Source organism: Notolepis coatsorum, assembly GCF_963971535.1.
Source record: "Notolepis coatsorum genome assembly, contig: SUPER_6_unloc_3, whole genome shotgun sequence".
NCBI lineage: Eukaryota > Metazoa > Chordata > Actinopteri > Aulopiformes > Paralepididae > Notolepis > Notolepis coatsorum.
This window is the reverse complement of record NW_028174881.1, coordinates 225,519-251,290: the sequence shown is the minus strand read 5'-3', so window position 1 is coordinate 251,290 and position 25,772 is coordinate 225,519. Positions and strand designations below refer to the sequence as shown.

At 45.8% G+C, this 25,772-nt stretch overlaps 1 protein-coding gene across 1 annotated transcript; it reads right to left on the bottom strand.

Moving 5' to 3' along the window:
- Positions 1-233: 233 nt before the first annotated feature.
- LOC311231277 (uncharacterized protein) lies at positions 234-8,031 on the bottom strand. Its single transcript, XM_084338275.1, has 4 exons — positions 7,770-8,031; positions 6,724-6,845; positions 2,591-2,812; positions 234-1,356 (listed from the first exon to the last, which is right to left on the bottom strand). Exons 1-4 carry the CDS (start codon positions 7,888-7,890, stop codon positions 1,333-1,335), a joined length of 489 nt encoding a protein of 162 aa, XP_084194401.1. The 5' UTR covers positions 7,891-8,031; the 3' UTR covers positions 234-1,332.
- Between the last annotated feature and the right edge of the window lie 17,741 nt (positions 8,032-25,772).

Below are 25,772 nucleotides of genomic sequence, written 5' to 3'. Positions count from 1 at the left end.
TGACTAGGCTCTCACAGGGTGAAGCTGGGTGTGTTGACTAGGCTCTCACAGGGTGAAGCTGGGTGTGTTGACTAGGCTCTCACAGGGTGAAGCTGGGTGTGTTGACTAGGCTCTCACAGGGTGAAGCTGGGTGTGTTGACTAGGCTCTCACAGGGTGAAGCTGGGTGTGTTGACTAGGCTCTCACAGGGTGAAGCTGGGTGTGTTGACTAGGCTCTCGCAGGGTGAAGCTGGGTGTGTTGACTAGGCTCTCACAGGGTGAAGCTGGGTGTGTTGACTAGGCTCTCACAGGGTGAAGCTGGGTGTGTTGACTAGGCTCTCACAGGGTGAAGCTGGGTGTGTTGACTAGGCTCTCACAGGGTGAAGCTGGGTGCGTTGACTAGGCTCTCGCAGGGCGAAGCTGGGTGCGTTGACTAGGCTCTCACAGGGTGAAGCTGGGTGCGTTGACTAGGCGCAAGAACGAGTTGGATGCGCTGTTCGACGGACTCGTAAGACGTAGACGTGGGAATAGTGAACGAGCAATTTCAAGCCTTTGGTGTTTTGATGAATGAATTTGAGAAAATGCATCAATCTGTTCAAGCAGTTATCTGATGGTGAACAAGAGGGTGATGAACATGACTGGTATAAACTATAAACCAACGGTTCATCAATTCAATACATTTATGGATGATGTCCGAAACAGAATAAAACCTGATTAATAGTGAAACTGTTAATAGCCTCCAATGCTTATTAGTGCGTGTGAACGTTTGCATGTTTCCACCACCTCCTGTGACAGTGGGGGTCGCGCCTCTCTGACACCGTTATTTCGGGGGTCGCGGTCTGAAAACATTGGGAACCCCTGCTGTAGAGGACAAGATCACTGAGGACATGTTATTCAGCATCATGAAGAACCATATCATAGGAACAATGTGTTTTAACTGTATTATGGAACAATGTGTTTGATCCCTTGGTCCTGAGGACGAGGGAAGATCAAAGAGGTCCCTAAGTGATGATGTCATAGGAAGAGGGAAGATCAAAGAGGTCCCTAAGTGATGATGTCATAGTGTTTCGTCACAGTGGGTCGATCAGGGCGGGACTTGATTGATTGATTGATTGAAAATGTTAACAGATTGCAGAATGGGTACAATACAGTACGGCTCAATACACACAATTGTTAAGGGGATGCAGACCAGAGAAAGACTTTCGTCTTAACAATGGGGTGAGGGGGTTTGTGTGGAGAGGTGTGTGTGTGTGTGTGTTCTTTGTGTTCTTGGCAGGCTTGATGTTCCTGAGAAGGGTTGAGGTCTTTATTCATAACTGGTTTCAACAAACTCTTCAGTTGTTCCCAATTCCTCCTACGCGTCATCAGCCACGACGTTCTGAAAGAGAGGGAACAAATAAACACCATCAACACCGAAAACACTGCCAGCATCCTCCACTCACTCACTCACTCACTTTATCTCATGCGTGGTCTGAGTCTCCCTGAGTCACTTACTTTGAGCTGGTGTGTGACAGGAGCAGGGGTGGAAAGTACTTGAGTAATTGTACTTTACTCAAGTATTATTAGGTTTGTATACTTGTACTTTTACTCAATTACAATTCAGAGAAAAAAAAAACATACTTTTTACTCCTTACATTTAAAATGCAGACCTACAAAGTACAAATCTCGCAGGTCCAACTATTTTAATTAGTATATTTGTTTCTCTGGTCGAACAAAAAGTTAGCGTTATTAATCCTGCGTCCGCACTTTATTTAAAAACAGCCAATAAAATCCCCACCAATGGAAAATGAAACCCGCCCATACCCATGCTGATTGGTCCTCGTGCAAGACTAGAAAGCAGGGATCTTTGATTATACAACGGCATGCACATTTCTCGATTCTGATTGGCTGAAACAGTCAACTTACACGTGGGTATTTTCATAACCCAACGCTCTTGGTCCCAGGACCCGCCCACAACCGCATCACTATCAATGCGCCGTTCGTCGTTTTAGGAATGAAAGCAAGATGGCGGACAAGCCGGACAGGAAACATTACGAAAGGATAATGGTGATAGGGTCATAAAGACTAAATTAAAAAACGATTCTGTCACAGCGAATGTCTTAGTTTCTTAAACAATGTTGGATGATGTAATTGATGGGTCATGAGTCATTGTGGAACAAAATAAAAATCGTGCGAATTGATTGATTGATTGATTAATTGCACATTTTATTTTTACCTACTTTCTATAGAAGCAGCTGGGAGGTGCGCTGTTTTAAGTGAGCGTGGACTATTTAATTGATTGATTGCTAATTTTATTACTGTCCGTCTTGTTTCCAACTGGTTAAGTTTAGGCCCTCTTTCGAAGTTGGTTAAGGTTAGAGTTAGTCTTTAGAGCAGGGCGAAAGGGTTAACCGTTTGGTAGTGTCGCAGTGAAAGGGTTAACCGTTTGGTAGTGTGGCAGTGAAAGGGTTAAGAACGGTGAGAGCACTTCTGCTCTTTTCCAAATTCTGTGATTCTATCGTTCATTTAACGGAATAAAAAAAAACATTTCCTAGAAGCTGGACCCAGGTTAAAGGGATACTGCACCAAAAAACAACCAATGCTGCTTTGAGAGACCCCCCCCCTGGACTCACCCATCCCCCTCGCTGAGCCACCCAGTTGCCGACACGTCTGTTGAGGAATGCAGTCATGGCACTGCGGACTCGCTCCTTCAGCTCCGGGGCGTTCCTCTTGACGTAGAGGCCCAGGGCGAAGGAGGCTCTGATCAGGTGCATCTCTGGAGCCAACGCAGCATCCTGGGGCGAGGTCGTCCGGCACAGGGCCTCCACGCTCTGGCTGAACACATCTGACACGGCCTGGAGGGGAGGGGAGAGGTTAGCCAACTACTACTACCATGGAGACAGGAGAGGTTAGCTAACTACTACTACCATGGAGAGAGGAGAGGTTAGCTAACTACTACTACCATGGAGAGAGGAGAGGTTAGCTAACTACTGCTACCATGGAGAGAGGAGAGGTTAGCTAACTACTGCTACCATGGAGAGAGGAGAGGTTAGCCAACTACTGCTACCATGGAGAGAGGAGAGGTTAGCCAACTACTGCTACCATGGAGAGAGGAGAGGTTAGCCAACTACTGCTACCATGGAGAGAGGAGAGGTTAGCTAACTACTACTACCATGGAGAGAGGAGAGGTTAGCTAACTACTGCTACCATGGAGAGAGGAGAGGTTAGCCAACTACTACTACCATGGAGAGAGGAGAGGTTAGCTAACTACTGCTACCATGGAGAGAGGAGAGGTTAGCCAACTACTGCTACCATGGAGAGAGGAGAGGTTAGCCAACTACTGCTACCATGGAGAGAGGAGAGGTTAGCTAACTACTACTACCATGGAGAGAGGAGAGGTTAGCTAACTACTGCTACCATGGAGAGAGGAGAGGTTAGCTAACTACTACTACCATGGAGAGAGGAGAGGTTAGCTAACTACTACTACCATGGAGAGAGGAGAGGTTAGCTAACTACTACTACCATGGAGAGAGGAGAGGTTAGCTAACTACTGCTACCATGGAGAGAGGAGAGGTTAGCTAACTACTGCTACCATGGAGAGAGGAGAGGTTAGCTACTACCATGGAGAGGAGATGTTAGCTAACTACTGCTACCATGGAGAGGAGAGGTTAGCTAACTACTACTACCATGGAGAGAGGAGAGGTTAGCTAACTACTGCTACCATGGAGAGAGGAGAGGTTAGCTAACTACTGCTACCATGGAGAGAGGAGAGAGGAGAGGTTAGCTAACTACTGCTACCATGGAGAGAGGAGAGAGGAGAGGTTAGCTAACTACTGCTACCATGGAGAGAGGAGAGGTTAGCTAACTACTGCTACCATGGAGAGAGGAGAGGTTAGCTAACTACTGCTACCATGGAGAGAGGAGAGGTTAGCTAACTACTACTACCATGGAGAGAGGAGAGGTTAGCTAACTACTACTACCATGGAGAGGAGAGGTTAGCTAACTACTACTACCATGGAGAGAGGAGAGGTTAGCTAACTACTGCTACCATGGAGAGAGGAGAGGTTAGCTAACTACTACTACCATGGAGAGAGGAGAGGTTAGCTAACTACTACTACCATGGAGAGAGGGGAGGTTAGCTAACTACTGCTACCATGGAGAGAGGAGAGGTTAGCTAACTACTACTACCATGGAGAGAGGAGAGGTTAGCTAACTACTACTACCATGGAGAGAGGAGAGGTTAGCTAACTACTGCTACCATGGAGAGAGGAGAGGTTAGCTAACTACTGCTACCATGGAGAGAGGAGAGGTTAGCTAACTAGGCATAACAAAAAATATAGTTTGTTTCCTGTTGGTTGTCAGTTAAGGCCATGGGTAGGTAGGGAATTTACTTAATTTTTTTATTTTATTCTTTCCCACGGCGACTATGGATAGGGAATTTCTTTATTTAATAAAAATGTTCACAACAACATGGATGCATGTACTCTGCCAGCATGTTTAATATCCATAATACTAAAGGTTTGACAAAGATTTCTATAAAACTTTATTCAAAAAAAATTAAAAAATATTTGATTTTTATATATATATATATATATATATATATATATATATATATATATATATATATATTTTTTTTAAACTCATAAAATATATTGGGTCGCACCTAAATCGGCAGGGTCGGTCGGCAACCGGAAATAAACCATTTTTTTTAGGCCCTACTACTATGGAGAGAGGAGAGAGGTTAGCCAATAAGCCAACTAACCATTTTTTCTTTTCTTTGTTTAATATATTCAAATGTTATTCCCCCGTTCGAATCCCGCGCCCGTTGAACGAAGCTTCGAAAGTATTTAACACACAGCCCTAGTACTTTGCTTGCAGCCTCTCAGTTCTACAAGGTGTTATTATTATTATGTCGTCATCACGGTGGCAGCTGTGTGTTGTGTGGTTTCTGAGCTGACAAACTGGTTCTGGGAAATTCCTGCAGTATCGTGTCTGAACGCAAACGGACAGGACCTGCTGGAGCATGCGTGGCTACGCTGACCTGCACTGGGAGTGAGCCGTGGTGGAGTGAGACAACAGGGGCGGGTGGTTAGATTAGATTAGAGTCAAATGTAGTTGTCATCATACAGCACAACAGAAATAAGTTTGGCATCCAGCCAGATGCCGTCCAACTGCAAATGTAACAGTAAAGTGCAATAGTAATAATATACAATGTACAGGTGATTAAACTGGGCATAACATATATAAATTAGTACTACTACTACTGTGTAATAGTAGGGTAACTGTGTAAACGGTTAGGGGTTCAATTCCATGTGTAGCTCAATGGCTAGAGCAAGGCACTAACGCTGCCAGGGTTAGTGATGCGTGTGTGTGTGTGTGTGTGTGTGTGTGTGTGTGTGTGTGTGTGTGTGTGTGTGTGTGTGTGTAGTGTTAGTGATGTGTGTGGTGTCTGGATGGTGTGTGTGTGTGTTTGTGTGTGTGTGTGTGTGGTGTGTAGTGTTAGTGACGTGTGTGGTGTCTGGATGGTGTGTGTGTGTGTGTGTAGTGTGTGTGTGGTGTTAGTGATGCGTGTGGTGTCTGGATGGTGTGTGTGTGTGTGTGTGTGTAGTGTTAGTGACATTGATTGATTGATTGAAAAGTTTATTAACAGATTGCAGAATGGGTACAGTACAGTACGGCTCAATACATACAATTGTTAAGGGGATGCAGACCAGAGAAAGACTTTCGTCTTGTTTACATCAGGGTCCCCCATTTTCAATTCATCATAACATATATGACATACATGACATACAGATAGACAGTACTGCTACATCTATACATTTATGACATATCAGATTTGCAAATACAGTACTGTTTGTGATACAAAAGTGTCCAGAAAAGGAGTGTATATACATTTGGCGTAGAAACTGTACATTGGAGGAGGTTGGTTGGGTGGGGTTGGGTGAGGGCTGTACATTGGAGGTGGGGGGGGGGGGGGTTGGGTAGGGGACACACACACATTTTACACTGTGCATTGGAATATTGACAAAGCCTTACTTGGTCATTTACTGTACAACTAGGTTAGGACATTTGTAGGGGCCAGTTTCGAATTGCAGTCTCACGTAGGTGTTCTTTAAGAGCGGTTTTGAAAGTGGGTAGTGATTCACATTCCTTTACAGCTTTGGGTAGGGCGTTCCACATTGATGTGGCATAATTGCGAAACGTGTTTAGTCCCTTGTTTGAGCCGAATCTGGGTTTTACATGATTTGTGGAGCTTCCTCTGGTGTTGTGATCGTGGTATTCACTGACCTTTGGGAAGTATTTTGACATGTACATGGGTACCTTGGTCGTGTAGTGTATCTTGTAGACCAGGCCCATTGCAAGTTGCTGTACTCTGTCGTCTACTCTAAGCCATCCTAGGTTGTCAAAGTGGGCAGGGGTGAGGTGGGTTCTAGGAGTCAGGTCAAGCAGTAGTCTGACTAGCTTGTTGTGAGATGTTTGTAATTTTGTTTTTAGCGCCTTTGAGGTGCTTTGGTACCATGAGGTGCACGCATAGTCATAGTACCCCTGAATGAGTGCTCCTGCCAGAGTCTTCAGGGTATTCTTGTTTACCAGAGAGGAGATCCGGTACAAGAATCGCGTTCGTTGGTTGACTTTTTTTTTATTACATTGGATGCCATTTTGTCACAGGAAAGATTAGCCTCTAGGATGGAACCCAGGTAGGTAATTTCATCATGTGTGGTGTCTGGATGGTGTGTGTGTGTGTGTGTGTGTGTGTAGTGTTTACCTGTTGTGCTACCGCTTGCTTCAGCTGCTTCAGCGCCTCCTGAAACTCTGCGTCTCGACTCAGTCTGTCGCCGACCTCCTTCAGTTTATCAGCGATGAGAACGGCATCAAAGGGGTCATCGTCTGAAAAAGAAGAGGTCAGCGGCTCTAAGGGTTATAGACACAGTCCTCCTCAGTGCCGTCCAGACAGCATTCATCAAGGCAGACCCCCGGGAGCATGGAGGTCCAAATGATGCAGACATTACTACTGCTATATAGTATATACTGTATATTATGTTACGTCCATTATGAGATGTTTTTATCCATGTAGTCTAGTAACCATGTAGTCTAGTAACCATGTAGTCTAGTAACCATGAATGAATGAATGAATGAATGAAAACTTTATTTAACAGATTGCAGAATGGGTACAATACAGTACGGCTCAATACACACAATTGTTAAGGGGATGCAGACCAGAGAAAGACTTTCATCTTGTTTCCATCAGGGTCCCCCATTTTCAATTCATCTGGACATATGACATACATGACATACATGACATACATGACATTTATGGCATAGGGACATATGGGTATTTAGTACTGATACATTTGTGACATAAACGGTATTCAAATATACAGTACTGTTACCATGTAGTATGGTAACCATGTAGTCTCACAAACAGTACTGTATTTGCAAATCTGGTATGTCATAAATGTATAGATGTAGCAGTACTGACTATCTGTATGTCATATGTCCTGATTAATTGAAAATGGGGGACCCTGATGTAAACAAGACGAAAGTCTTTCTCAGGTCTGCATCCCCTTAACAATTGTATGTATTGAGCTGTACTGTACTGTACCCATTCTGCAATCTGTTAATAAAGTTTTCAATCAATCAATCAATCTAGTAAGTAACCATGTAGTCTAGTAACCATGTCGTCTAGTAACCATGTCGTCTAGTAACCATGTCGTCTGGTAACCATGTCGTCTGGTAACCATGTCGTCTAGTAACCATGTCGTCTAGTAACCATGTCGTCTAGTAACCATGTCGTCTGGTACCAGAACCCACCCTCGTCGCCGACACCGTCCGGTTCAAGAAAACCTCCTCCTCCCCGGAACTCAACGTCCTCGTCGTCGAATAGACATTTGATTATTTCGCCAGTTTGCTCTTCTATTTCTCTGGGAGCCATGTTGTTGTTCTTTCTGCTGGACGACTTGACTCAACAACAGACGCCGGAATCCCTTTCACTTTGATCATGCACCGTACATCCAGTAGCTGATGGGACGGTTTTAATCCGCAGCCCCGCTCTGCAGATACACCCTACTCCCGCTGCCAGGAGCGCAGTGTGTGTACTGTGTTCAGGTCCCCGCAGAGTGACGTCACACAGCAGATACAACAAACCTGTCTGGTAGGGTCCAGCTGCAGCGCCGGGTGAATCCTCTCAAGGGGCAAGCCTGTGGCAGTTTTGATTGATTGATTGATTGAAAAGTTTATTAACAGATTGCAGAATGGGTACAGTACAGTACAGCTCAATACATACAATTGTTAAGGGGATGCAGACCAGAGAAAGACTTTCGTCTTGTTTACATCAGGGTCCCCCATTTTCAATTCATCATAACATATATGACATACATGACATACAGATAGTCAGTACTGCTACATCTATACATTTATGACATATCAGATTTGCAAATACAGTACTGTTTGTGATACAAAAAGTGTCCCGAAAAAGAGTATATACATTTGACGTAGAAACTGTACATTGGAGGAGGTTGGGTGGGTGGGGGTGGGTGGGGGCTGTACATTGGAGGGGGGGGGGGGGGGGGGGGTTGGGGTAGGGGGGACACACACTGTACACTGTACATTGGAATACTGACAAAGCCATACTTGGTAATTTACTGTACAACTGGGTTAAGACATTTGTAGGGGCCAGTTTCGAATTGCAGTCTCCCGTAGGTGTTCTTTGAGAGTGTTTTTGAAGGTGGGTAGTGATTCACATTCCTTTACAGCTTTGGGTAGGGCGTTCCACATTGATGTGGCATAATTGCGAAACGTGTTTAGTCCCTTGTTTGAGCTAAATCTGGGTTTAATATGATTTGTGGAGCTCCCTCTGGTGTTGTGATCGTGGTATTCACTGACCTTTGGGAAGTATTTTGACATGTACATGGGTACCTTGGTCGCGTAGTGTATCTTGTAGACCAGGCCCATTGCAAGTTGCTGTACTCTGTCGTCTACTCTAAGCCATCATCCTAGGTTGTCAAAGTGGGCCGGGGTGAGGTGGGTTCTAGGAGTAAGGTCAAGCAGTAGTCTGACTAGCTTGTTTTGAGATGTTTGTAATTTGTTTTTTAGTGCCTTTGAGGTGCTTTGGTACCATGAGGTGCAAGCATAGTCGTAGTACCCCTGAATGAGTGCTCCTGCCAGAGTCTTCAGGGTATTCTTGTTTACCAGAGAGGAGATCCGGTACAAGAATCGAGTTCGTTGGTTGACTTTTTTTATTACATTGGATGCCATTTGGTCACAGGAAAGATTAGCCTCTAGGATGGAACCTAGGTAGGTAATTTCATCTTTCCTTGTGACAATATTGTCACCCACTGTAACCGAGAAGCCGTCGGTCTTGCTGAGTCTGTTATTTGAACTGAAGAGAATGGACTCTGTTTTGCCCATGTGTAATGATAGTTTGTTGTCGGCGAGCCATATGCAGATTTTGCCTAGTTCCGAGCTGAGGGCTTTTTCAACCTGTAACTTGTTCTTGTCAGAGACCAGCAGGGCTGAGTCGTCCGCAAACAGGAACAAGTTGCAGTCACAAGCTGACGACATGTCATTTGCATAAATTAGGAATAGTAGCGGTCCTAGTATGCTTCCTTGTGGAACACCACAGCTCACTGTGAGGGGGGGGGATAGGGTACCGTTTACCTCCACCATCTGTTCTCTCCCCTCCAGGTAGGATTGTATCCAGCTCACTGATAAACTATCAAAAGTTCAAAACCTATTGCTTTTAGCTTGTCAATCAGAATGGTGTGATTGACAGTGTCGAAGGCCTTTTGTAGGTCCAGCATGACCATGCCGCAGTATTTGCCCGCATCCACCTCTTGTTTGATGTGGTCGTTCAAATAGAGAAGGCATGTGTCAGTGGAGTGGGATGTTCTGAAGCCAGATTGGAATTTGTAGATTAGATTTTTTTCCGCGCAGTCACGAACCTGCGCTGTTTTAAGTGAGCGTGTGTTATTGATTGAATTGATTGATTGAAAACTTTATTAACAGATTGCAGAAAGGGTACAGTACAGTACCGCTCAATACATACAATTGTTAAGGGGATGCAGACCAGAGAAATACTTTAGTCTCGTTTACATCAGGGTCCCCCATTTTCAATTCATCATTTACATTTATATTTAGTCATTTAGCTGACGCTTTTATCCAAAGCGACTTACAAGTTCTGTACGACAAGCCACCAGGAAGGGCACAACTCTATCAGCTGAGCAACAATGTTCATCAAAGTGTTGAGTGCGACAGTGTAGGTTAGTTTATTAGGACAAGTGCATGACAGTACGGTTAGTTAGGGTTAGATTTTTTTTTTTTTAAATTCAGATAATGGTTGAAGAAGTGCGTCTTTAGTCGACGGCGAAAGATTGGACGTGATTCGGCTGTCCTAACTGTGGTGGGTAGTTCATTCCACCATTGTGGGGCAAGGACTGAGAATAGGCGACTTCTCTTTGATGACCCTCCCGGAGCTTGGATAGGAGTAGGTCTGAGGCGGCCAGAAGATGCAGAGCGTAGGGGTCTTGAGGGTGTGTAGTTAGAGACCATTGACCGGAGGTAGGCGGGAGCGGTTCCCTTTGCCGCACGGTATGCTAGGTCGAGGGCCTTGAAGCGGATTCGTGCAGCAATGGGGAGCCAGTGCAGGTCCCTAAGAAGTGGGGTGACATGGGCCGACTTCGGTAGGTTTGAGATCAGGCGGGCCGCTGCGTTCTGAATGAGTTGAAGAGGCGCGAGCAGTGCGTTGCAGTAGTCGAGGCAGGAGATGACTGTTGATTGGACGAGGAGTTGGGTGGCTTCTTTTGTCAGGAAGGGGCGGATCCTTCTGACGTTGCTCAGGAGGAATCGGCAGGTTCTGGTGGTCGCTGCGATGTGAGCAGAGAAGTTCAACTGGTCGTCGAGGACAACACCAAGGTTCTTGGCGGTCGGGGACGCAGTCACAGCTGCATTCTCGACTGTGATTGAAAGGTCGGTTAGGGGGGAGGATTTGGCCGGCAGGTGGAGCAATTCTGTTTTGCTTAGGTTCAGTTTGAGGTGGTTGGTCGTCATCCAGGTGGAGATGTCGGACAGACAGGCCGAGATCCGCTCAGAGACGTGGATATCTGAGGGAGGGAAGGAGAGGAAGAGTTGAGTATCGTCAGCATAACAATGGTAGGAGAAGCCATGAGACGTGATGTTACCCAGTGATATAGTGTAGAGGGAGAAGAGAAGGGGTCCTAAAACCGAGCCCTGGGGGACACCCGTCCGCAGGGGGCGGGTGGCCGACAGGGTCCCTCTCCATGACACTTGGTAGGAGCGGTCATTGAGGTATGATGACAGCCATGTCAGCGCAGGGCCAGCCACTCCCATTCCTGCGAGGGCCGCGAGGAGGATCTGGTGGTTGACTGTGTCGAAGGCTGCAGATAGATCTAGGAGAATCAGGACAGAGGAGAGGCCTTTCGCTTTTGCTAAGTGAAGTGCCTCTGTGACCGCAATGAGGGCTGTCTCTGTGGAGTGACCAGTCCTGAAGCCTGACTGATTAGGGTCTAGGAGGTCATTCTGTAAGAGATAAGCAGTAAGTTGGGTGGATACAGCACGTTCAAGTGTTTTAGAAAGGAAGGAGAGAAGAGAGACAGGACGGTAGTTGCCTATGACAGTAGGGTTCAGGGTTGGTTTTTTTATGAGCGGCGTGACTCTGGCTTGTTTTAGGGAGGTGGGGACCACCCCCGAGTTGAGTGAGGAGTTGATGGTTGCCGTTAGGAATGGGAGGATGTCTGGTGCTATGGTCTGGAGGAGTGGGGAGGGTAGCTGGTCCAGCTGGCAAGTAGTCGGACGGTTCGACGTTACCAGTGTCAGGGTCTCTGCTTCTGTAATGGGAGAGAAAGATGACAGAGTGAAGGATGAGGTTCTCAATTCAGCATTTGGAATGGGTGGGGGTTGGGAGAAGGAGCTGCGGATGTTCTCCACTTTTTCCTCAAAGAAGATCGCAAAGTCTTCGGCAGAGAAAGATGAGGGAGGGGGGGTGGGGGGGAGTGAGGAGGGAGGACATGGTAGCATGCAGTTTGCGAAGATTCTTGGCAGAGGCCTCGATCCTATGGTGGAAGAAAGAAGCTTTGGCATTAGTGATGGTTTTGGAGAATGTTAACAAGAGGTTGTGATATGTGTCGATGTCAGCAGTGAGGCGTGACTTTCTATACTTCCTCTCAGCTGCTCTCAGGACCTGTCTTTGTTCTCTCACTGGATCTGTCAGCCATGTACTGGGTGGGGAACGGCGGGCAGGTTTCTCAACGAGGGGACAGAGCTTGTTGAAGGAGGTTGCAAGGGCTGAAAGGAGGGTGGAGGTTGCCATCTCTGTGGAGAGAGCAGAGAAGGTGTCACTCAAAGGTAGAGCGGATAGTATGTCAGAGGAGAGGGTGGAGGGGGATAGGGAGGGCAGGTTGCGTCTGAGTGAGACTGTTTGAGTTGGGGTGAAGACCTTTCGGTTAAGCATGAGAGTTAGTGAGAAGGATATGAAGGAATGGTCAGATACATGTAGGGGAGTTACCGTGGTGTTAATGATGCTGGAGTTATGGGAAAATATGAGATCCAAGGAGTTGCCTGCTTTGTGGGTGGGAGGCATGGCAGTGGGAGTCAGGTCAAACGATTGTAGGAGGGAGACTACTATGACTGACTGAGATGAGTCAGGCAGGTTGAAGTCGCCCAATAGAAGGAGAGGGGTACCATCTTCCGGTAAGGAGCTTAGAAGCATGTCCAGCTCATCTGTGAAGTGATCGAGTGTACCTGGAGGGCGGTAGAGTGTAACAATGGTGAGATTGAAAGGATTAGAGACAGATACTGCATGATATTCGAGAGAGGAGAGTGACAGTTCTGGGAGTGGTGTTACGTTTGTAGCCCATGAAGGAGATGTCATGAGGCCAGTGCCTCCACCCCGTCTGGAAGGTCGAGGTGTGTGAGTGAAGTTATCATATATGACATACATGACATACAGATAGACAGTACTGCTACATCTTTTTTTGTATTTTATTTTTTTATTATTTTTTAAACAAACACATAAACAAACATGACAACACACGATAAGATATACAAGCATTAGTTGACAGTGCACATCCAATGAAATCACATTTGAGTTAATTGTCTTATATAGGATATACCCTTAATACCTGTTATCTAAAAACCTACACACATATGCTCCAGCTCGTACCCCCCCCTCCCGGACCCCCCATTGGATAATCCATCCATTTTCCCTCGCTCCTAACCAGACACTACCATTATGCTAGCTTTTATTCTCTCCACCACTTCTAACCACAATGTCATTTTGGATTCATTGAGACCCAAAATTCTTGCTGTAGATATTTCTTGATAGATCACATCGAGATATGTAATAATCCAGATCTTTCGGCACATTTTTTCCGGTTGGAACCATCGTGATGCTATCAGCTTTTTAGCCACTGTGATACCCGATAAAACCAATCTCTTTAGCTGTGGATGTACTGCACACTCAAAAACATCATTCAGCAGTAATACAGAGGGGTGTACAGGTATATTCCAAGTTAAGAGATTTGCTAATTGCTGGGTCACCTCTTTCCAGAATATCTTAACTGGTGGGCAGTCCCAGTACATGTGCATAAATGTCCCCTCGTCCCCATTTGTACATAAGGAGCATTTGGAGTCTTGTATAAGACCCATTTTTTTCAGTCTTATAGGAGTCAAGTATGTCCTGTGAATATAGTTAAGATTGATTTGTTGATGGTCCGGGTTCCTTGATGTGAGTCGAACATTTTCCCAGGCTTCTTGCCAATCAAAATCACTTTCCAGGTCTGGTATATCCCTCCTCCAGACGGAGTCTAGGTGGAGGGTTTCATATGAGGACGTTAGAAATTGATGATAAAAACCTGAAACAAAACCACTTGATGTCTCTCTTTCATAGAAGAATTTGTGGTATCTGTGGTGTTCAATTGGTTTCGTTAATGGAACACCTTGAGTCTTCAAACATAACAATAACTGTAAGTAAAAAAGATGTGTGGACTTGGTGAGATTACATTTTTTCCGTATTTCTTCATAACTACAGAAACCCCGTTTGTTAAAAACATCCCCTAATGAGTGTATGCCTTGCTTTTCCCATATAGGGAATCTTATAGGTCGTTTTCCAATCAAGAGTGCATTGTTATTGAATAAGGGAGTATGATTGTGCCATTTATGTGCGTTAGGATATTTTTTTTGTGTTTCACGCCATATCCGGATCGCATGAGTAATTATGGGGCCAAATTTCCGTTCGCAATGCTTGATTGATAGTTTAGTGTATGCTATGTCCTTCAGTCTATGTGGGGCTACTATGTTTTCTTCTAATTTTCTCCAGGATACCAATGCTTGGGGATCAAACCATGTTGTCAATGGTCTTAATGTGTACGCCTTAAAATAGTGGAAAAAATCTGGAAATGCCATGCCACTGTCTGCTTTATTTATTTAGGAGTGTAATTTTTTCCAGTAACCCTCTGGAGGGGGTAACGGTAACATTGAGCACAGTACTGCTACATCTATACATTTATGACATATCAGATTAGCAAATACAGTACTGTTTGTGATACAAAAAGAGTCCAGAGAAAAGAGAGTATATACATTTGACGTAGAAACTGTACATTGGAGGAGGTTGGGTAGGTGGGATGGTGTTGGGTGGGTGGGGGGGGACTGTACATTGGAGGAGGTTGGGTGAGTGGGGTGGGGGGTGGGGGTGGGTGGGGGACACTGTACAACTGTACAAGCAAAACTGTACATTGGAATATTGACAACCATACTTGGTCATTTACTGTACATTGGAGGGGGTTGTGTTAGGACATTTACAGGGGCCAGTGTTGAATTGCAGTCTCTCGTAGGTGTTCCTTGAGAGTGTTTTTGAAAGTGGGTAGTGATTCACATTCCTTTACAGCTTTGGGTAGGGCGTTCCACATTGATGTGGCATAATTGCGAAACGTGTTTAGTCCCTTGTTTGAACCGAATCGGGGTTTAACATGATTTGTGGAGCTCCCTCTGGTGTTGTGATCGTGGTATATTCACTGACCTTTGGGAAGTATTTTGACATGTACATGGGTACCTTGGTCGTGTAGTGTATCTTGTAGACCAGGCCCATTGCAAGTTGCTGTACTGTCGTCTACTCTAAGCCATCCTAGGTAGTCAAAGTGGGAAGGGGTGAGGTGGGTTATAGGAGTAAGGTCAAGCAGTAGTCTGACCAGTTTGTTTTGAGATGTTTGTAATTTTGTTTTTATCGCTTTTGAGGTGCTTTGGTACCATGAGGTGCAAGCATAGTCGTAGTACCCTTGAATGAGTGCTCCTGCCAGAGTCTTCAGGGTATTCTTGTTTACCAGAGAGGAGATCCGGTACAAGAATCGAGTTCGTTTGTTGACTTTTTTTATTACATTGGATGCCATTTTGTCACAGGAAAGATTAGCCTCTAGGATGGAACCCAGGTAGGTAATTTCATCTTTCCTTGTGATAATATTGTCACCCACTGTAACTGAGAAGCCGTCGGCCTTGCTGAGTTTGTTATTTGAACCGAAGAGAATGGACTCTGTTTTACCCAGTTGTAATGATAGTTTGTTGTCAGCAAGCCAGGTGCAGATTTTGCCGAGTTCAGAGCTGAGGGTTTTTTCAACCTGTAACTTGTTCTTGTCAGAGACCAGCAGGGCTGAGTCGTCCGCAAACAGGAACAAGTTGCAGTGACAAGCTGACGACATGTAATTTGCATAAATTAGGAACAGTAGCGGTCCTAGTATGCTTCCTTGTGGAACTCCACAGCTCACTGGGAGGGGGGGGATAGGGTACCGTTTACCTCCACCATCTGTTCTCTCCCCTCCAGGTAGGATTGCATCCAGCTCACTGATAGACTATCAAAACCAATTGCTTTTAGCTTGTCAATCAGATTGATTGAACATTTTATTAATGTCCGCCTTGTTTCGAACTGGCTATGCTTATGTAACCCAGGGTTCAGATTCACAACTATCATAACTATCATAGGGACATAAACAGTGATGGGCAAGCTACTTGGAAAATGTAGCAAGCTACACTAAAAGTTACTCTCGATTAAATATAGCTCAACTACAATGGAAGCTATCCCCAGATAAATGTAGCAAGCTACACTACAAGAACATGGCAAAAATAGCTAGCTACATCGGCACTTTTTTTTTTTTTTTTTTTTTACTTCGTGATCAAGTTTCCACCAAACAAATAGGCAGGCAAAAAAAATGCTCAATTTGATTGTTTATTATAAAACTGAAACAAGCCCTCGGTCTGGCTTTTTGTGTCATCCTTTTAACATGAACTTGTATTATGTACAAAATCCAGGAAGGCAAGTTTAGCTGGGTGCAGCCTCTACAAAAGAAAAGAAAGAGACCATTTGGTTTGATCAGTTTTTATAGTATAGTTTGTTGATTACTTTTGATGCAGTAATGGTCTTTTTCTTTTCTATTCTATCTTTAGGTATTATTTATCCCTAAACTCTGCATCTTCTGAAACCTGCCCACTTTATCAACCAAAAACACACTTCTTCAATATCTGAATTGTAACTGTTTTACTTCATTTTACTAGTATTATGCTACAATGTATATACTACTACCAACTATGCTAATATGTCTATACTACTACAGTATGTACTCAGAGTATAACACTCAAGCTTGACACTGACAAACAATACTACTTATCCTTGGCTGCTAGATATGTACCACTCCTGCTGACTTGTTGTACACAATTTGTAAGTTGCTTTGAATTAAAGTGTCAGCTAAATGACCAAATGTATTTAAATATGTAACTCACAAAACATTCTATGGCCCCAAAATCATGTGGGGACCCCCCCTGGGGGTCCTGTCCCACAGGTTGAGAACCACTGCTCTAGGTGATCTTTTCCCTCTTTTTTTCTTTTCTCCACTCCCATAATATTGTTCATTTTCTGCCTACAGTGAAACATCATCATGATAGCAGCTATCTGTTTCAAGTTTCAAGTTTCTTTAATAGTTGTCATACAGAAGTACAGAATACTTTTGTACAAAATGCTTCTTACTGTTGCGCTCCAGAGACTGTGCATGACAAGATAAGTATGAAGTAAAAACATAGTAAAAATTAGAAGAAAAAAAAAAAAAGAGGTCACAGTGTTCAGTTTAGACATATGTACAATGTTCGTAGACGTAGTTACCATACAATATACAATACTGTGCAGTGTACTAATATACAATACTATACAATACTATATAGTGCAAGGCATAAATGGACAAGGTGCAGTTTAGGTACAATTCACAGTAGGTGTACGAGTTGTAGTGCAAATCCTTTATCAATAAATATAAAGTGTAGGTGTGTTTGTGTGATCTAAAGTGTGGAGAGTGGGTGCTGCAGTGTGTTGTTTGTTTGAGTGAGTGTGTGTGTGCGTGTGGGTGTGTGTGCTGTGTGCATTTGATGGTTGTTGCATAGTGATTATTGTTCGTTTAGCGATTATTGTTCGTTTAGCAGCCTGATGGCCTGGGGATAGAAGCTCCTTCTGAGTCTTTCTGTGCTCGCCATAAGACTCCGGTATCGCTTGCCTGACGGCAGCAGTTCAAAGAGGCAGTTGTTCGGGTGGCTCGAGTCCTTAATAATTCTCTTAGCCTTCCCCTTGCACCGCTTGTTGTAAATGTTCTGGAGGGTGGGAAGCCCCCCTCTAATTGTGCGTTCGGCTGAACGTGTCACTCTTTGTAGTCTGCTACGGTCTTGTGCAGTGCTATTCCCAAACCAGGAGGTGATGTTGCCGGTCAGGATGCTCTCTATTGTACATGAGTAGAAGTTCCTAAGGATCTTCTGACTGACTTGGAACTTCCTTAGGCGCCTGAGGAAGTAGAGGCGTTGTCGTGCCTTCTTCACAACACTGTCAATGTGTGTGGTCCATGTCAAGTCCTCGGATATGTGGGCTCCGAGGTACTTGAAACTGTTCACTCTCTCAACTGGTGCCCCGTCGATGCTGAGGGGGCTGTAGTCCTTGACCCCCGACCTCCTGAAGTCCACAATCATCTCTTTTGTTTTGCTGACGTTCAGGGAGAGGCAGTTCTCCTGACACCACTGTGACAGGTTCTCTACCTCTTCCAGGTAGGCCCTTTCGTCGTTGGCAGAGATCAGGCCCACCACTACTGTGTCATCAGCAAATTTGATGATGGTGTTGTTGTTCCGCTGTGCTACGCAGTCATGTGTGTACAGGGAGTAGAGGAGGGGGCTCAGAACACAGCCCTGGGGGGCCCCTATGTTGAGCGTGATGGATGAGGAGGTGCAGTTGCCGGCTCTTACCACCTGGGGTCTGCCCGTCAGGAAGTCCAGGACCCACTGGCACAGGTCATAGTTCAAGCCCAGGTCCCTGAGCTTGGCTATGAGTTTGGAGGGGACTATGGTATTGAATGCTGAGCTGTAGTCGATGAACAGCATTCTCACATAGTTCCCCTTCCTCTTGTCCAGATGTGATGCTGCTGTGTGCAGCACATGGGCTATGGCGTCCTCCGTGGACCTGTTGGGGCGATATGCAAATTGCAGAGGGTCCAGGTTGATGGGGAGGGAGGAACAGATGTAGCCCTTCACTAGCTTCTCAAAGCACTTCATGGCTATGGAGGTGAGGGCTACAGGGCGGTAGTCGTTGAGGCAAGCGGGCGTAGATTTTTTGGGTACAGGGATGATGGTGGACTTCTTCAGACAGGTGGGGATGACGGCCTGTTCCAAGGACAGGTTGAAGATGTCAGTGAATACCGGGGCCAGTTGGTCGGCACAGACTTTTAGGACGCGGCCGGGGATGCCGTCCGGTCCTGCTGCCTTCCTGATATCCACTTTTTTAAAGAGTTAGTAAACTAATCTGTTAGTTAAAGCTGTTGACAAAAAGTGTACGGACTTGTGTGCTGTTTGGGAACAGTTGATTTTCATCAGCTCACCTGAATGTGTTCTCAAGTTAGTGCTGGACGTGTAGGAAGTTGAGAGCAGCATATGTTTTAGGCGTTTTTTCAGTCAAACTCATAAATGTGTCCATAGGGCCATGGAGAGGCATTGTTGTTATTGACATCATCATCTTCATCAATGCCATCGAATCCCTCTGCCATTTCGCGCGGACTGGTTCATGTAATCCGTTCAATTGCATTCATTCATTCAGTACGTCTGTGTTTTGATTTTCACTTCCTGGTTTGCGGAGCTGGAGTCCCACCCTATCCTGCCTCTGATTAGCCTACCCGTAATGTTTTGGCCTAACCATACCCAATCGTGAGTCGTCATACTCATATCTAAACCAACCAACCAATCATAGTGGGTTTTCTACGGGGAGTTTTTTTTTCTCCTCACAAATCTCCCGATAGTAGCGGGGTAGCGTTTCCTCGTCGCTACGTCACTACTTCGTTCTAAAAATAGCTACGCTACAGAGACCGCTAATTGGTTCAAAAGTAGCGACGCTACCATCACGCTACTGAGAATTGTAGTTAAGCTATGTAGCGTCGCTACTTGTAGCTAGCTACTGCCCATCACTGGACATAAATAGTTAATGCCTTTGTGATGTCACCGTATGATGTCATATAGAACGTTCCAGAACATCTTGGATTCCCATAAAAACAGCCAGCTCTCCCACAGCCAGCTCTCTCTTCTCCTCGACATCCGAACCAGCAGCACTGACCAGACGGACGGGACTAACAAACAGACTGAAACCTGCAAGTCTCAACCAGCATCCCGGAGCAGTCCAGACCACCCATCACCACGTGTGCCCACGCGGGACGAGGTGGTGTGCCGGACCGATACCCGATGGCGAGCCAACCCCGGAACATTTGATATAACTCAAGGCTAATGCCGGCCTGATGTGAATACCCCTGATGCTCAACTCTCGTTACACCAACCGTCCGGTAGGATTGAACTGAACGAGACTACAAGGACTTCCAAGGGCGTCGACCCCGTTCACCTTGTGTTATTTTGATATTGTATTTTGTATTTGATTTGATTTAACTTGATATATGGATACGGATATTCTCCTATAAGAAGGGGGCATTAAAGGATAAATGCTTAATCACAGTATGATGTCATAATAGGACATTCTAGAACATAGAACCTTCTAGAATGTTTGTGGTGCTGTCATAATAGAACATTCTAGATGACATATTGATTATAGCTGAATCACTGATAGTTCTCCTGTAAAAGATGGTTTAAAGGGCAAATTCACCTAATAAGGTATTTGCATCCCCTGATAAACTGATATAGAGTTACCGATGATGACCTCAGACGTCTGAACGAACCCCAATGTGTTGATCCAATCGACCTAGGCCTTGATATCGACCTAACCCTCCCGCAAGGAGAGGTTACTGACCTAATCTAAAAGGGATACTTCAAAGCATTACTTGTACTTTACGTCTGTATGTATTATTACTGTTTAGCTAGCGCGCTTTTAATTAAAACACTGGTTATTGTTATAACTCTGCCTCTGGTCTACTATTCTTTTAATTGTGCATATTACTCCTCGCCTCATTCGAACCTAGAACTGTGCCCGTGGCGAACAGCTGTTACTGTTAGTGACACAAGTGCTACACTTAGGCCCCCTTTCGAAGTCGCCCTCTTTTGAAGTCGGTTATGCTTAGAGTTTGGAATCAGGGCTGGTGGTCCATCGCCCTGCTCTAAAGATGAACTCTAACCTTAACCGACTTCGAAAGAGGGCCTAAGCTTAACCAGTTCGAAACAAGGCGGAGATTAATAAAATGTTCAATCAATCAATCAATCAATCAATCAATCAATCAATCAATCAATCAATCAATCAATCAATCAATCCAATAACACACGCTCACTTAGTAGGTTCGTACTTTACGCCAGACGTACATCAGCGCGCGCCCTCTGTGGCTGCCACAGGCTTGCCCAGTGAGAGGATTCTCCGGCGCTGCAGCTGGACCCTTCTCGTCCCGCCCGCAGCACAGGCCCCGCCCACAACACAGTTTTCCCTCCCTCCCTGTAGCTTCTGTATGTGCATTTAATCACCAGTAGATGGCGACGTTGTCTTCCAAATGAAGTGCTCTGTCCTCTGTGTATTACAGCCCCACTCAAACACACACACACACACAAAATTAAATGTTCAATTAAATTCAAGGACAATTCAATTCAAGCATCTTTCTTGACCCGTGGACAATTATCTCCATAGCAATGGAGTCTAGTATCTCAATGGTGTATTATTCTCCCTCTTCATAGTCATAATATCCCACAGAATTATTAGATATCCAATCTGGTATACTTAAACGTAAGTTGCCTATTACAGTACATGGCACAAACTCACTAGCATTTGACCTAAGGTACTGTTATTAAAGGGATAGATCCGATTTCTTGGAACCCTCTAGTCTACTCCATGCAGTAGATTTCAGTCGTCTCCAGTCAGCTTGTACAGACAGGAGCTTGGCCCCATTGACGTTGCATTGGTTGCATTTTATTGTAAAAAAAGAAATTAAATAAAAAAGAAGACACACACGGTTACCAAGATAATGCATTCTATAGTGATCAAGCTTTTTTAACTGACATTTTTCGTAGTGGTCAAAATTCCATGACATTCACATCTTAAACGGATGAATATTGACTGAGATACGAGGTATAACCAGCTGGCTGCCACACCGGGCACGTCTGGTCCTCTGCCCCTCTCCTCCTCTCCTCCTCCTTTCTCCTCCTCTCCTCCTCCTCTCTCCTCCTCTCTCCCCCTCTCTCCTCTCTCCTCTCTCCTCCTGTCTCCTCTCTCCTCCTCCTCTCTCCTCTCCTCTCCTCCTCTCTCCTCTCTCCTCCTCTCTCCCCCTCTCTCCTCCTCTCCTCTCTCCTCTCCTCTCTCCTCTCTCCTCTCTCCTCCTGTCTCCTCTCTCCTCCTCCTCTCTCCTCTCCTCTCCTCCTCTCTCCTCTCTCCTCCTCTCTCCTCTCCTCTCCTCCTCTCTCCTCTCTCCTCCTCTCTCCCCCTCTCTCCTCCTCTCCTCTCTCCTCCTCCTCTCTCCTCTCCTCTCTCCTCCTGTCTCCTCTCTCCTCCTCCTCTCTCCTCTCCTCTCCTCCTCTCTCCTCTCTCCTCCTCTCTCCTCTCTCCTCTCCTCTCTCCTCTCCTCTCCTCCTCTCTCCTCTCTCCTCCTCTCTCCCCCTCTCTCCTCCTCTCCTCTCTCCTCTCCTCTCCTCCTCTCTCCTCTCTCCTCCTCTCTCCCCCTCTCTCCTCCTCTCCTCTCTCCTCCTCCTCTCTCCTCTCCTCTCCTCTCCTCCTCTCTCCTCTCTCCTCCTCCTCTCTCCTCTCCTCTCTCCTCTCTCCTCCTCTCTCCTCCTGTCTCCTCTCTCCTCCTCCTCTCTCCTCCTCTCCTCCTCTCTCCTCTCTCCTCCTCTCTCCCCCTCTCTCCTCTCCTCTCTCCTCCTCCTCTCTCCTCTCCTCTCCTCTCTCCTCCTGTCTCCTCTCTCCTCCTCCTCTCTCCTCTCCTCTCCTCCTCTCTCCTCTCTCCTCCTCTCTCCTCTCCTCTCCTCTCTCCTCTCTCCTCCTCTCTCCTCCGCTCTCCTCCTGTCTCCTCTCTCCTCTCCTCTCTCCTCCTCTCTCCTCTCTCTTCCTCTCTCCTCCTCTCTCCTTCTCTCTCCTCCTCTCTCCTCTCCTTTCCTCCTCTCATCCTCTCTCCTCGCTCCTCTCCTCTCTCCTCTGCTCCGGTCTCTTCTCTCCTCTCTCGTTCTCTCTCATCTCCTCTCCTCCTCTCTCCTCTCCTGTCTCCTCTCTCCTCCTCTCCTCCTCTCTCTTCTCTCCTCTCCTCCTCTCTCCTCCTCTCTCCTCTCTCCTCTCTCCCCCTCTCTCCTCTCTCATCTCCTCTCTCCTCCTCTCCCCTCTCTCATCTCTCCTCTCCTCCTGTCTCCTCTCTCCTCCTCTCCCCTCTCTCATCTCTCCTCTCCTCCTGTCTCCTCTCTCCTCCTCTCTTCCTGTCTCCTCTCTCTTCTCTCCTCTCTTCTCTCCTCTCTCCTCTCCTCTCTCCTCTCCTCCTGTCTCCTCTCTCCTCTCTCCCCCTCTCTCCTCTCCTCTCCTCCTGTCTCCGCTCTCCTCTCTCCTCCTCTCTCCTCCTTTCTCCGCCTCTCTCCTCTCTCATATCTCCTCTCCTCTCTCATCTCTCCTCTCCTCCTGTCTCTTCTCTCCTCTCTCCTCCTTTCCTCCTTTCTCCTCCTCTCTCCTATCTCCTCCTCTCTCCTCTCTCCTCCTCTCATCTCTCCTCTCTCATCCTCTCTCCTCTCCTCCTCTCTCCTCTCCTCCTCTCTCCTGTCCTCTCTCTCCTCTCTCCTCCTCTCCCCTCCTCTCTCTCTCCTCTCCTCTCTCCTCCTCTCTCCTGTCTCCTCTCTCCTCCTATCTCCTCTCTCCTCCTCTCTCCTCTCCTCCTCTCTCCTGTCCCCTCTCTCCTCTCTCCTCCTCTCTCCTCCTCTCTCTCTCCTCTCCTCTCTCCTCCTCTCTCCTGTCTCCTCTCTCCTCCTATCTCCTCTCTCCTCCTCTCTCCTCTCTCCTCTCTCTTACGCTCTCCTCTCTCCTCCTCTCTCCTCTCTCCTCTCTCCTCTCCCCTCCTCTCTCATCTCTCCTCCTCCTCTCTCCTCCTCTCTCCTGTCTCCTCTCTCCTCCTCTCTCCTCCCTTCTCCTCCTTCAGGACGCCCCCATGATGATTCTCTCTTCTGACCAATCAGTGTTTCAGGTGACTTTTTATTCCCTGTTCTAGACCCTTGGAACCTCGACAGAGCAGGTATTAAAGGGGACATGCATTATAAATGGCTTTTTCCAGTGTTTAGCATTGTTATATAGTAATAGGGGTTAGTATCAATGGGTCTGTGTCTCTAAATACCATATTGGCGGATTGCTCTCATTCAGTTGAGACAATTTCCTCCTCCAGTTAATTAGGTCATTCTGATTTGAGTCGCTCGTGACGTAACTGGGAGATGGTGGAGCTGATTGTGATCTGATTGGCTCTGTGGTTGTAGCGCATAGTGAAACCCGACACTTCCTCAAACGGGAGAGGCAGAGAGCGAGCGAGAGAGAGGGAGAGAGAGAGGGAGAAACCGATAGAGAGAGAGAGAGAGGCTCATACGCTGCGTTTCTCTGAGCGATCTCTCCTCAGCTGTCTGCCCCTGCTTAGTTTACACACACTCGCGACAGAGCACACATATACACACGCACGTCGCACTGTCGTCTCTCTGGTTGTCTCTCTCTCTCTCAAGTCGGGAGCACTAGCATATCACTGTAATATCTTTGCGCATGCTCCCACGCGCACGCCCGTATTCCGATCCGTACAATAATAATCACAGAGGTATATATTGTCATTTGAAACAAATTACCAATGCATTGCCCCGTGGGATTATGCCCCCCGTGGCGAAATTAATTAGTATCCCCCTCAGTCTCTCTCTATCTCTCTCTGTGCCAGTGGCAGACTGTGTGGATGACTGTCACTCAAAGTGCTTATGGGCGGAGCCAGGCCAACACAGCCTGAAATCTAAAGTGAGAAAAATGTGGTCTTTGAGTACTTGATTAGAAATATAAAACAATGCATTTTTTTTTATAAAACCTTACAGATGTGTTCAATAGACTCACAGGAATTGTGTAAAGTTGCCCGAATAGTGCTAGGAATAGCAATGCATGTCCCCTTTAAAAAAGTAGCCGGTACCAGGTACCCTCCGTAATGGCAATGGAAAACCGAAAAGGCTGAGTAGAGTAGAGTCCAGTGGAGTAGGGGTACCATGCAGTGGAAAAGCGCCATAAGCAAGGAAAAAAATATATAAAACCAAGAATAACAATAGAGAACAAGACGGTATATGGACTATTAATACAAAATGACAAATATATAGTCTACATGAAAGGAATGGGATGTGCTGAGATGTGCATAATGTATCCATTCTATTCCACTAGCTAGCCTATATCCGCGCAATTGATTTTAGTTCTAATTTATCTATTCACTGCGATTTGCAGTGTTTGTGTAGTGCTTTTATTTATTTTAGAACATCACAATGCCTCATTGAGACATGACTATAAATGTAAAATGTAATTGTTATCGATATAATTATTCTTGTATTTATTATTGTAATTTATAATTTTTTTTATTCTGAAAGTTAGGAAGAAATGGCTTTGTAACTTTTTCGCAAGTGCGTTGATAAAATGAGGTCCATGGTCCAGTGAGGTAGATCACGCTGCCACCTGAATCACTGCCCACTTTCAAAATCACTCTCAAAGAACACCTACGGGAGACTGCAATTCGAAACTGGCCCCTGTAAATGTCCTAAGCCAACCCCCTCCAATGTACAGTAAATGACCAAGTATGGTTTTGTCAATATTCCAATGTACAGTTTGTTCCCCACCCACCCCTCCTACCCAACCCCCCCCCCCACCCCACCTACCCAGCCTCCCCCAATGTACAGTTTTTACGTCAAATGTATATACTCTCTTTTCTGGACTCTTCTTGTATCACAAACAGTACTGTATTTGCAAATCTGGTATGTCATAAATGTATAGATGTAGCAGTACTGTCTATCTGTATGTCATGTATGTCATATATGTCACTATGAATTGAAAATGGGGGACCCTGATGTAAACAAGACGAAAGTCTTTCTCTGGTCTGCATCCCCTTAACAATTGTGTGTATTGAGCTGTACTGTACTGTACCCATTCTGCAATCTGTTAATAAAGTTTTCAATCAATCAATCAATCAATAAAACCTCTGGGCAAGTCACCTGGAGTCGTGATCTCAGGGAGGAGGCGATGAAATGTTGAAGAAATCTGTCAGGATTCTATATTATGTTGCCATTGTCTATGCGTAGGGTAGGGCTATTAGTGTTGTAACTTAATAGGTCAGGTTACATGATTAATGTTGAGTTATA